This window comes from Rhinolophus sinicus, chromosome 18 (genome assembly GCF_057876585.1).
Source record: "Rhinolophus sinicus isolate RSI-liver-muscle chromosome 18, RSI-T2T, whole genome shotgun sequence".
Classification (NCBI taxonomy): domain Eukaryota; kingdom Metazoa; phylum Chordata; class Mammalia; order Chiroptera; family Rhinolophidae; genus Rhinolophus; species Rhinolophus sinicus.
In genome coordinates, this window is record NC_142518.1 from 880,544 (window position 1) to 893,556 (window position 13,013).

At 52.5% G+C, this 13,013-nt stretch overlaps 1 protein-coding gene across 2 annotated transcripts in view; it reads right to left on the minus strand.

The window, feature by feature from the left end:
• Window positions 1-1,484: 1,484 nt before the first annotated feature.
• DHRSX (dehydrogenase/reductase X-linked) overlaps window positions 1,485-13,013 on the minus strand; it is a 101,774-nt gene continuing 90,245 nt past the window's right edge. The window contains exons 6-7 of one of the 2 annotated variants that reach the window (XM_088795229.1): window positions 9,230-9,434; window positions 1,485-1,939 (exon numbers count right to left, since the gene is read on the minus strand). In XM_088795229.1, the coding sequence (XP_088651355.1) occupies window positions 1,739-1,939; window positions 9,230-9,434 (406 nt within the window). In that variant the 3' untranslated portion in view covers window positions 1,485-1,738. Of the gene's footprint in view, window positions 1,940-9,229; window positions 9,438-13,013 lie in introns of both variants that reach the window. The other variant, XM_088795228.1, reaches the window with a different exon arrangement.

Sequence of the window (13,013 nt, forward strand, 5' to 3'; positions counted from 1 at the left end):
GGGAAGTGTGAGGAGGTGCCCGTGCCCGGGACTGGAAGCTGCGTCAACAACAGGATGGGTTAAGAGCGCTCCATAAACGCTGCTGCCCGGAAGAATGAAACCTGGAAATGAGTTGTCAGCACAGGCTCCCCAGTGACAGCCAGACCCACCGGCCTTACAGGACCTTCAAGGAACACCTTCGGCATCTCTGATTAGATGCACTTTTGTTTAGAGCTTACCACCCAGACAAGCGCCATGTCTCGGGAACAGGAGATGGAAGGAAGCCCACTCCTGATTTGCTCACGTACCCCACACCTGAGCCGCTGCAATCAGAGCCCATTAAGTAACACTCTGTTCCAGAAGGACGGCTGATGGTGAAATTGCTTAAGGTGGCTGCTCCGTCCATGTGAGAACCATTCAGCAGCAAGTGGCAAAGCATCTGCTCCCTCCCGCGTCTGCTGCACAAGCCACACTGCAACAGCTATGGGTTGGGATCCCAATGGATGTATTGGGTCATGGTGGGATTTTGGCCAATTCAGGGAATGGACAGTTAGCTGACCAGTGGTCAGTGGTCTCGAAATTCATGGTGTTGAACAGCAGGATACATACGGGGTCGTTGCAGGAGTATTTTAAAGGCCCATCGTTCCATGCTGTAAATTGGAACTCCGGTATCCGTCCCCAGAAACAGGATTGAGCCTTCCTTGCCTGGCTGGTGGGTAAGGAAGGCTGGGCCTGATGCCAAGGGAAGTGCCCACAGAACAGCCTTAAATGGTGAAAATAAGTACGAGCTTCCTGGAACAAATAACTATCAATCTGTTGGTGGCTGAAAACAACAGGAATCCATCGAGTCCCAGCTCTGCAGACCAGGAGTCTGCCATCAAGGTGTCCAAGCAACACACTCCCTCTGGGGGTCTCAGGGGACAGTCTCTCCTGCCTCTGCCAGCTCCTGGGGGTTTACGGCCTGTGACTGAAGATACAGAAGGATAAATGAGGAAACCAATAGGCTCGGCAATAACCTTGCTCTTGTCCTAAAACAACCATGGTGACTAGTACACAGCACCTGCCCGTGTCCCTGTCCTACGGACCCCATGGTGAGTGGTGTCCTGGCCCCTATTGTCCTACAGACCCCATGGTGAGTGGAGTCCTGGCCCCTTCCTCTACCATCTCGCACACAGTCTCCTAAGGGTCAGGTACATATATGTGAATCATGGGCTGAGGCCCTGTTTGCACCTGCTAAGGCTGGAAGGAGCAGCTGTGGATGGGCCCCCCCCCTGCAAGGTTGGTGGGGTGGAAGCTGGGTGGTCACAGCAGCCTTGATCCCCGGCTGAGTAAGGCTGTGTCTCTTTGGTGGGACGCATGCGTCAATGCCAGGTCTCCAGAATGAGGAGAGATGGAGAACCACGACAGGGACCCTCATAGCCCCAGGGTCCCCACACTGGACGGTGTCTTGAAAGTGCCCGTGTCACATGGGACGTTTCTCCCCGAGCTGCCTGGCCACTCTGTGCTAAGCAAGGAAACCACAGGATTTAATTTTTCATGGCACCTGGGACAATTTGACACTTGGGGATTTAAGGCTTAGGCCGAACTGCTCAGAATTACACTCTTTAGCAAGTTGATTTCCCACAGAAGCAGGGCTTTCACCAGGAGACTTTTGGGGACAGGTCACCGACGGCAGGTGAGTGTGACACATGGGGCCATGAGATCCTTCATAGACCTGCGTGTGCTTGGCTGAGGGCCAGGCCTCCCGTCATGGCCACTATCATGAGAAGACCTCCTGGGTCACGTCTAGGATACCGGTCATTGAGCAACTTCTGGCCCACAGCTGTTGTTGCAGCTTGAGGTCATACGTGACCTTGAGCGACTTGGTTTCTTTCTCGTTGTAAAGGTAGCGGCCGCCCACTCCTTCCAGCTCTGGGGTGACTGCTGCATAGACAGACGTCCAGGCTCCTTCATCCGGGGTCTGTGGGGAGAAGAAAGTATGACGAAGCTGTGAAAGGAGAGCACCGCGTTGTCAAACGTCACCCTCGGAGACAGTGGGGCCGACACCACACCATCCCTGGGACCCAACACTCCTGCAGAAAGCCGGGACGAGCAGCCTCGCCCAGGCACAGAGTCACAGCCCCGTGGCTGCTGGGCTGCTTTCCATCCCCTGTCCACAGGGACACACACCCACGGGGGGCGGGTTGCCCCGTTGGGGTCACCCACTTTGAGAGGCAGATGCACGTCAAGTGCCTTGATGTAAATATTCAGTCAATGACTATAAAAACCGAGATGCTTTATTCATTGGCTGGGAGCACACACGTCCTCAGCATCTGGGCTCTGCAGGCCTCCCTGTGTGTTAGGGGAAACGTGGGGTGCACAAAGCTTCTGGTTTTGAGGAAGTGAGGCGAGTTTTGACGGGGTGTGGACACAGGTTTAGGAAAAGTCAAGTTCAAAGAGAAGCTCGAAAGGCAGAGATCTGTGAAGATGGAAGGCAGCCAGCCGTGTTGGGACATGGCCCTTGAGAGTGGCCAGTGGGACCAAGAATCGGTGGATGTGTAACAAGCAGGACACACTCAAGGGACCATAAATCATGGGAACCCAAGGGTCGTCATGGCAACCACTCAATACCCAGAAACCAACAGCGTTTCCTCTTATCGTCTTAGCACTGTCATGAGGACTTGAGAGGGGCTTATCTCCTGGAATAAACTTGCAAATCCGCTCACCTCACCCAACCTTGGACCTTCTGCTGTGCCTCTAAGACTATATCATCACAGGACGACGGGTGACTTCTGCAGGGAGGCCACAACCCAACGCTGACATTTTCTCGATGACGACAAGCCCAAATTGTCATTGCCCATGTCACCCGGGCATTTACACTCAAAGACGAGGGAACCTCCCAGCGTCCTTGACACCACAGCCGCGTGGGACGTGTGCACAAGCGTGAGGTCAGTGAGAAAAGCACCTCATCCCCTTCCAGGCAGGGTAGCGAGCCGCCCACAACACTGAACGCGAGTGCGGTGGGAAATCGCCAAGGGAAGCTCAGGTAAACCTCTCCTTTCACAGCGCAGGGGGCCCCCCCAAGGCAGCGAGAGTCGGCTCTCCTAGCGGGAGGACGTGGCTGGTAAGCAGAAGCTGGGGCCTCTGGGAATCTGCCAGGAGGAGGAGCTGAGGGTTCGCAGCCGTCTGCAGAGGGGAAGATGCACGTGATGGGAAACCCCGGTTCCCGTGGGTGGGGTGGGGTTAAGGGTGACACCAGCGGGGGAGGAGGTGGTCATGACGCCGACTCTGCCTTTTGGGGACAGGCCATTCATGTCACTGTAGCAAGACGTTCATCTGTACAGGATTCAGTGCGGGATTTTTCCCCCACGGATGTATAAGTGACACATATCAGTGTGTAATAACGGAAGCTGTACGGTGTGTGCACGCGATACACGTGTACTCGGCAAGAGGCTGGTGGAGACTCCTCGTAAGTGCTAATAATGATTTTCTCAGCTCTTCTTGGTTGTAAGTCTCAGCTTTTAAACACACTGGGGTGATACCTCCCACCCTCCCCAAATCCTAATGCTTACGAGATCCATCAGTGTGGAACCAGCGGTTTCTCACGTCCCACTTCTTTGTACAGTCTTTTCTGACGTAGTCAACAGATAAAACTGGTTCTGTTAACCGTCATCTGGTGTCGCCTCGCAAGTGCCAAGCACCAATCGGTGCCATTAGGAGAAGACTCACTCTACTTGGGATTCCAGTTTTACGATAAAGGACACAGAGCGGGAACCCACAGAAAAGCAGCCTCAGGCACACAGAGAGGGGGCGTCACCCGCCCTGCACATTAATCTGTGCCCCCACCAGGACGTTCCCCCCGGGGATGAGTGCCTGGACATTTACTGGGGCTTCACTGCGAAGCTGTGATTTAGTCGTTGGTCAAATGATCAAACTCCATCTCCGGCCCTCCTTCCTCCCGGAGGTCCAGTTCATAGGAAGCAGCTCTGCATTTCTGAGGCATCCGAAGCTCCTACCCCTTTATATTTCATGCTGCAAACGCATCATTAAATTAGCCCCCGGAATACGTTTGTTTCCCAATTCGCTCGTCCGTCACCACTGCAGCCCACACCCCTCTGCCTGGGCGACGGGATGCTACGAAATTCTACCTGACGACGGCGTTTCTGGGGGAAGCTCACTCCCGTGCCCACACAACAGACCCACGTGCCCACACACTTATGTGCATGCACACACACGTGCAGAGACTCACGTGCACACACATATACCCATGTGCACGACAGATGCCAGGTTAAATAAAAAGCCACCACGATCACTGCCGACCCTCTCAAACCCTTGTGCGCCCAATGAAGGTGGAGGAAATGCGATTTCATTGCTAATCTTTAATCCTAAGTGTTTTGACAGCTCATGAGAAAAGGTGGTGTCGCACACTTATTCTTGTTTCCTCTTCCATCTGACATCACCAGCCTAATCACCGCCCATCAGAGCAACGACAGGGCACGCCTGTGTGAACGGAGGACGTCCGGATAAATGCTGAGAGGCACGCGCGCGTCAGCATGCCTACACACGCAGAACAAGCCCGAGCCTGCGAACCCCACTTCCTTAGGCCTCTGTTCCCTCCCCCAGAAATCGGGAATCGCAGAATGAGCTTTCCCCACATGTTATCGCGAGGAACGAATGAAGTCGTAGGAGTGAAAAGCTCTCAGCAGGTGGAGGAAACACGACTGCAGAGCATAGATACTAAGTAAGACCAGGGTGACAGTGAGTATTACAGGCCAGGCGTGGGAGCCCCGACACGCCCGTTTTACAGGGACGGATCTGAGGCTCAGAGATGGTTGGTCGTGTGTCCACGGTGGGAAGAAGTTGAAGGTCATACCAAGGGCAGGGGCACCCGGGTCAATATCCTCGGCCATAGCACATGCTGCCTTCTCGCAGAGGCTGGGCTGTGCACACAGAGAGTGGGTTTGGGGAGACTTCTACAACCAGGAAACGCGTCACGCAGGAAGACAGCCACTGTAGCTGTGTCACCAAGAATGCTTTTTGTACTTTTAAAGGATTATTTTCCACAAAAAGGGAGCCAGAGAAAAGAAAAGCATATGGCGAAGAGACCCGACGAGCCTGCAAAGTCTGAACTGTCTCCTATCTCGTCAACCTCGAGCGCAGATCGATGAACCAGCAGATGGGGACCACCTGTCCCCGTGGGGCTGTCATCAGCAGCTGCTGTCCCCAAATTGTCAGAACCGTGACGTGAGTTTCCCGGTGCCACGTGCTGGGAAATGAGCCCAGAGGACCAGCCTGGCCTGTCTGACGCTTCAAACCTGTGGATGTTAAAACAGGGCAAAGTCACCTTACGACAGGGCCTTGGCAACTCTGTGTCCCAAAGAGCTCGTTTCCCAGCTGGGACAAATGGGTACAAGATGTCTGAACGGCCACCGTGCCCTGGCCCCGTCCTTCCTGTGGCATGCCATCTGACTCACCTCCACATGCCACCTGGGACGTACGTCTTACCAGCCGGCCTCACAAAGGAAGCCGCTGAAGGCAACAACTTGCCAACGACACAAGGAGACTGTCCTCAGAGTGGAAATGCAGAGACAGGGGGTGGGTGAGTCTAGCAAGTAGTCACAGATGTGCTGGCTTAAGACGGTACAGATTTATGTCACCTACTGGTGAGAGGCCTTTCAGAGTGACAGGTCACACGCGTTTATCTGAGATCCATGAGAATAGCTATTCGGGAAGCACTGACTCAGGCAGAAGCCCAGACAGTGTTCTGATGGGGACACAAAGGCCAGGGGTGTTTATGACAAAGGGAGGGGACAGTGACATCACAGAAGGAAGGCGTTGCTATTGGTGCAGCTAACGTGACACAGGGACGCTGATGCTAAACAGTGGTTTTAATTTTCAGCCCAGAGTCATCCATCCTGTAGTCACGACACCTGCTTTCTTGTTGTCTTTGCAAATAGCTCTTTGGGACACCAGGTCGCTAAGGCCCTGTCCAGAGGTGACTGTGTCCTGTTTTCACATCCACAGATTTGAGGCGTCAGACATACCAGGCCGGTCCTCTGGGGTGGCTTCATTTTAAAGTGGTTCCATTTCTATTATTTTTCGTAACACTCGGGGAAATTGCTAACTTTTAAGTATCGTCTTTATTTGGTTGCATTCATAGTTTGCAACATTTTTTCCAAGCCCTACTCACAAAAGAAACAAAGCAACCTCAAAACCTCACAAAACCCATCAGGAATAAATGGAATGCATCGCAAATGTGTGGGCATTTACTGAGACTTATAAGACACCTCTGGAAGCATTACGATTCTGAGCGGCATGTCTAAAGTCGGTGTTTATCACCCACACCACATGCAATTCTCCCACCCAAGCAGTGTCCTCGAGACAGACAGCCCACGGTAACCATGATGAGGGGTCAGACCACAGAGTCTAGACACGCAGGCTTGGGCTTGAACTAAGTGATTGAATGCCTGTGGTTGTCACGTGGCTACAGCCAAAGATCAGAAAGCATGCAGTCATGCCCTGAAGACCCGCCTGGAAAGCACGTTCCAGGAAAAGTGTTCTAAAGTACGCGTTGCTTGAGGTAAGAGAGACCGGTAGCTAGTCAAGCACAAAGCAAGGAGAGCTTAAACAGTAAGAGTGGTCACAGATGTTTAGCTCCCACCTTGTGCTTGAAAGATAACGTCACACATGCACAATTGCAGGACATTGTGCAGAATCTTGGTGCCATCACCCGGTTAGATCGCCCGGCCAGAGTGACAAAGGCTCCAGACAAGATGACGTGAGGAACTAAATTAATCAGAGGAAAGGAAACACAGGGACTAACCAACCAGTTTCGCCCAAGACCCTTAGCCTCTAAGCCTCCATCTCTGCCTTTAAAAACCCTCCATTAAAAACCAGTGGGGAGTTCAGATTATTGGCCTTGCCAATAAATGGCTCTAGTTTCCCCACCACAGAACTCGGTGCTCAGTGTTTGGTTTTGCTGTGTGTCCTGTGGGTGGACCCCCCTGCTCAGGGCCGGCCTGCAATTCCACTCCGTTCTCACACAGCCCACCCAGAGACAGGTGGCGTCAGACCCCACAGGTGAAGGGCTCGGTCCCACAAGACTGTCCCCCACCTTCACACGTCAGTCGCAAGCCCAGGTTGTCACCTGTGCTTCTGACCGTCTGCCTACAAATCAGAGGGTCCCACGACCCCCCTACTGGGTTTGATTAATTTGCTGGAGCGGCTCACAGAACTCAGGAAAACAGGTCACTCACCTGATCAGCGGTGTATTATGAGAGAATACAGCTCAGGGACAGGCAGGTGGAAGACATGCACAGGGCACAGAGCCTCCACGTCCTTGCCAGGCGTGCCAGTCTCCCCAGATCGCCACGTGTCACCAACCCGGGAGCTCTGTGAACCCCGTCCTTTTGCGTTTTCATTGTGGCTTCGCGACACAGGCACAATTGATGGAATCTGCCATTGGTGACTGATTCCACCTCAGCCCCTCTCCTCTCCCAGGAGGGTCACGGGGTGGGACTGCAAGTTCCAACGCTCTAATCAGCTGCTGGTTCTCCAGGCAACCAACCCCCGTCCCTAAGTGTGGTCCGAAAGTCAACTCCTTAACCAAAGACACCTTCACGGCTGCTATCACAAGGAATTCCGAAGGTTTTAGGAGCTCCGTGCCAGGAACCGGGAAGGAGACCAAAGATATATTTCTTACTTAAACACATGTCACCATAGGTATCAAGGGAAATGCGACTGAAACGAGAGACGACTCATTCCCAGATACGAAACAGCAATCTTTGAAAGTTCAACGCTCCATCAGTTCGGTTAAAAGTCCCCTCTCCCCACCAACAAAATTGCTTGACGCTATGAGGGTTGTACCAGCTGTGCAAAAGCTGACGACCACCAGACATACAGAAAGAAGAGAGAGGGGACGAACATTATTACATTGTAATAAAAATCTTAAATAAAATGTCTGCAGAAAAGTTCTGGGAAATTTGGGGTACCAGATTTCCAACGCGCATGCCCTCTGCAACCACCTCCTTTCAACCCTCGATCGTAGACACATATGCCACCGTCTAAATACCACCGTCTAAAGCGGTACTGTGCCACCCAGGGAAGGTCATTTCATACGTGGGCCTTCCGTGTTCGTCTCTGAAAGGATGGCAACGCATGTAGCACGTTGGGTCCCATGGGGAGTCAAGATATCTACAAAGGAATTGTTGTCAGGCTGTGTCTTTCCCGGAGGGAAACGGACCAAACGTTAACGTTTGCTGTGGTTGTGGCACTCACTGGGCAACCACCCAAAAGTACCAAAAAGCAGGTTCAAGAAACACAGCCGTCCGCGTACTAGAACGGTAATAGCCCACTCAGACAAGCCCAGACTGGGAAGGACAAGCACCAAACAGAAACACGAGGGACCCTCAGGCAGCGGGACTACCAGTCCCCAGTCCTGGCTGCTGCATAGTTTAAGCTGCCTTCCTGTACTCAGGGCATGTCGTTACCCCGTTTGTGTTTTGCTGGCTGCCCCCTCATGGCCCTGGCACCAGGCGTCACCAGCTCAGGGTGGTCCCCCCATCGTGGGGGAGCCACCATTGTCCAGCTCTGCCCCTGCCACCGCGTCGGTGCCCAGTGCCCTGTGGGCCGGGGGCCACTGGGACCCAGATGAGTCCTGCAGGGGACGCTCTGTGTGACTTTGCCAAGTCGGCCAAACAGAGGCAACACGCTCCCTGCTTCAGGCTGGCGAGAGGGCGTAAGGGTGTGTGTGAGGACACCAACCGCTCAGTGCAAAGGCTCCTTACACACGTGTGCGTGCAAAGCACTGATCCCTGAACGGGAGGAGATGGAAGGAAAAACACGGTGGAGAGTGACGGTGCCCTTCAAATGCCCTTCAAGGGCACAGGCAGCCACCAGAAGCAGAATCCCCAAATCTTCCCTTCTTTGAAGGAATGACATTCGGAAACCAACCAGACGTCAATTCGGAACGACGTGCATCGCCAAGGCCTTTGGAATCGGCAGAGGTCGGTCACACCCCACGGCCCCCAGACTGTTTTGTCCCTGGTAGAAAAATACCCAGAACAGCGTGAATACACAAGGGGACATGCTGCCCGTGGGTGTGTGTCCGCGATCAGAGATGTGAGCACGGCCGCACTCCGGAGAGTGACGTCACAAGCCCATCCCCGTTCCGGCGGCCGCAGGAAACCCTGGACACGTGGCCTCATGGGGGGCGTCCGAGGGGCCACGGGGGACAGACGCGGACATGACCCGTGCACACGTGGAGGCTCACCTTGAAAAACCACCCGCCGAATATCTTCTTGACGAGACGCGTGCCCCAGAAGACATGCCTGTAGAGGTCCGTGTTGACCACGCCGGGATCCACGACGTTGGCCGTCACCGGACAGCCCTGGGCGTCCAGCAGAGCCTGCAGGTGGTAGGAGAACAGGACCAGGGCCAGCTTGCTCTGTGCGTAGGCGCCATGTGGGGAGTAGCTGCTGCTGCAGAAGCAAAATAGGGGCTGCGGTGAGTGCCCACGGCCTCTCTGTCCAAATTCTGCAGCCCGCCCCTCGCCCCGCCCCTCACCCCTCGCCCCGCCCCTCATCCTTGCCCATCATCCATCGCCCCGCCCCCACTCTTCGTCCCCCCGCCCCCTCACCCTCGCCCCACCCATCACCCCTCATCCCCGCCCCTCACCCTCGTCCCCGCCCCTCACCCCTGCCCATCATCCATCGCCCCGCTCCCACCCTTCGTCCCCCCGCCCCTCACCCTCGCCCCACCCATCACCCATCACCCCTCGCCCCGCCCCTCACCCTCACCCCACCCACCACCCCTCGCCCCGCCCCTCACCCTCGCCCCACCCATAACCCCTCACCCTCGCCCCACCCATCACCCTCATCCCCGCCCCCTCACCCTCGCCCCGCCCCTCATCCTCACCCCACCCTCACCCTCGCCCCGCCCCTCACCCCTCGCCCTCACCCTTCGTCCCCGCCCCTCGCCCCTTGTCCCCACCCTCCGTCCCCGCCCTTCATCCCTTGTTACCGCCCTCGCCCCGCCCCTCATCCGTCTTCCCCGTCCCGCCCCTCACCCTCGCCCCACCCATCACCCCTCGCCCCCGCCCCCTCACCCTCCGTCCCCGCCCCTCAAGCCTTGTTACCGCCCTCGCCCCGCCCCTCATCCGTCTTCCCCGCCCCGCCCCTCACCCTCGCCCCACCCATCACCCCTCGCCCCCGCCCCCACCCTCCGTCCCCGCCCCTCACCCCTCGCCCCGCCCCTCATCCCTCGTCCCCGCCCTCGCCCCGCCCCTCATCCGTCTTCCCCGCCCCTCGTCGCTCACCCCTGTGCCCCTTCATGCCCATCTCCAGCCCCTCCGATGGACCCAGGGGGTGTTTGGTTGTTCATTTCTCAATTTCCCTAAGCGTGGAGATTTTTCGGGTTTATTTTTCATGACAAACGCGTGGCTCCCTTGCACTGGGGTTGTGAGGAAGCGTTCGATGGCAGAGTCTCCGTCTCAGAGGCCCCATCTCGAATAAACCTACCACAGCTGCCAGTAAAACAGCCGGATAAGGCACGAAACTGCATAAATCCCTGGGTGACCCCCAATTCTCCCTCCCTCCCCCCGTGTTCCCATGCTTGTGCTTTCAATCCACCAATAGTGACCCTGGGAACTCACTGACACCCCGCTCTCAGACCCTAAGAAAGGCGGGGTCCCGGTCCACACTGCCTGCCCACGACCTCGCTGTGGCCCCCAAGGGGGTGGAAAGGTCCGTGGGGTCCCAGTACCCACCTGGGCGAGGGTCTCAGGCACTTGTCGCTATGCCATCACTAGCGACTGGCTGGGACCCACACAATGGGGGCCAGAGGGCTGAGATGGGGTCCCCTTGCCTTGAAGTCTGTGGAAGACATTCTTGGGGGGTCTAACGCACCACTTCTGTTGGGGCAAAATGCCTGCTCCCCAATTGTGAGGTGTGGACCTCTGCAGACACCCCTTAGTTTACATATGTGACAGGAGATGCTAAGATTTCATCCCCTTTGCTGAATGGTTTTTTTCATCCTTTGAATTTTCAATGTTTTGGGGGAAAGGTGTGTTCCCCCGTCTTCTATGCTGATGCAGGATTTGTGTCAATGTTTGCTTCCTATGGCTCGGGACTAGGTTTTGGGTGCACACAGATTAAAAATGGGGACGCTTTTGTGGGATAGCATGTCACTGTCAGTAGGCAGCCATCCTTCTCTGCGTCCCAAGTTTCTTTTTTTTTTCCCCCCTTTAAAGTTCATTTTCTCTGATAGCAATAGAGCCCCACCAGCGTGCTTGTGGTTTGACGTGGCTAATAGTCTCTTCCCCTCATCTTTTCTACCTCAGTCACGTCTCGCGAGTTATGAGAAAATCCAGGCGTGTAATTCACAATAGTAAGAGTTTAACACATTCAAATATTGAAGGAAGGAAACCATGGCCGTCGCATCACATGCAGGTAAAGCACTCATTGAAATTCAACACCTCTTATGGACAAAGGCCCTTAGTAAGTAAATAAGGATTTAAAAACTGAAATAAATGAACTCGATGATTCAGAAAAGTGAAATGAGAAATGAGACAATGTCTCCAAGGAAAGCCCATTAAAAAAAAAGAACCAACAACATAAAAGCTAAAGTGAAATACTTAAACATTAGGAAACAGTGTAAAGAGAAATGATGCCATTAAAAAACAAAGCCCAGGACTGGTTCTTTCATCCCTTTCCCTATAACATTTCCAGGATACATTACACCATGTCCAGATGAGAAATGGAATAACAACGTGTACAAAGCAGGCCACACACACACACCAAAAAAAAAAAAAAAATATATATATATATATATATATATATATATATATATATATATATATATATATTGCATGCCGTCTAAATGACCATATTTATGTTTTTGATAAAATAAATGAACAAAAATGATAATATGTACCTATGGTCTTCTAACACTGGTAAAAAAAATGTTTTTTAAAAATCACCATTTCCAGCACTGAAGAATATGGGGATTTCTCAAAGGTAAACTGATGACTCATATAACCGATGTGTTTTATGGGAGCATGGAGAAGAGAGAACTAAAATTCTTTAAAAGTACTATGTGGGGAAAACTCAATACATTTCTTTACGGGAGGAAGAAAGAAAAGAAAAGAGTACAAGTGATTTCAAGAGTGGGTTCCCTGGTTGGTTGTAGAGAAAAAGAAACATCCACAGTGGAAATGGGAAAGAATCAAAGCAAATAAACATGAGAACCTGGTTCCCCATTAAGGTTTGTAGATAAAGCCTCAAAAAAGCTTTTCGAATGTTTACAACGAAGGCGGCTGAAAGAGAGAATCAACTAACTATTCTAATTTTGTTATAATAAACTAATGTAGGTGAAAGAAATTCATGAAACGTCTGTACGGCTTGTACCTAAAAATGGAACTTTTAAGAAATTACTTTTGTAATAAATGGTATCAAAGGATAGAACTGAAACCATAAAAATGTATCGCTAGTTTCGATAAATAAAAACTTAGTGGTGTAACTACTTAAAGAATAATCTGAAATGCAAGCCGAAACCAAAGGAGAAGCCTTCATGTGTAGACTTTTGTAGAGGAGGAAAATTTTTATCCTATACTTTTGTGTTCTGTAACCGAGACCTGCAAATTAAACTGGCAAATGACACATTAACAGGAGAAAAACACAGACATTTTATTTTTCATTTTCACACGTGTGTGTGGCTTCAGAGAAAAGCAAAAACCCCAGAGAGACAATTAGACTCAGGGGTTTATATGCTATTTAACAAAGGTTGGTAAATTATAGAGATGTGACTAGACCAAAGAAAGGGGGGGTTTGCGCTTCTAGGAGTGTTAAATTGTGAGAAGGTAAACATATATTTGCCCATAAAACTTCCCAAAGAAGGAATTTATGACAATCCTCATTTCTTAGACGTTTCAAATTTTAGTCAGATAAAGGGAGCCCCAGGAACGCATTTTTTTCCTGCATTTGTTGATTCTCAGTGGCCTCCCATTCAAAATAATCTTTATGCTAAAGTGGACTATTTTGGGTTTGCCTATTCTGATC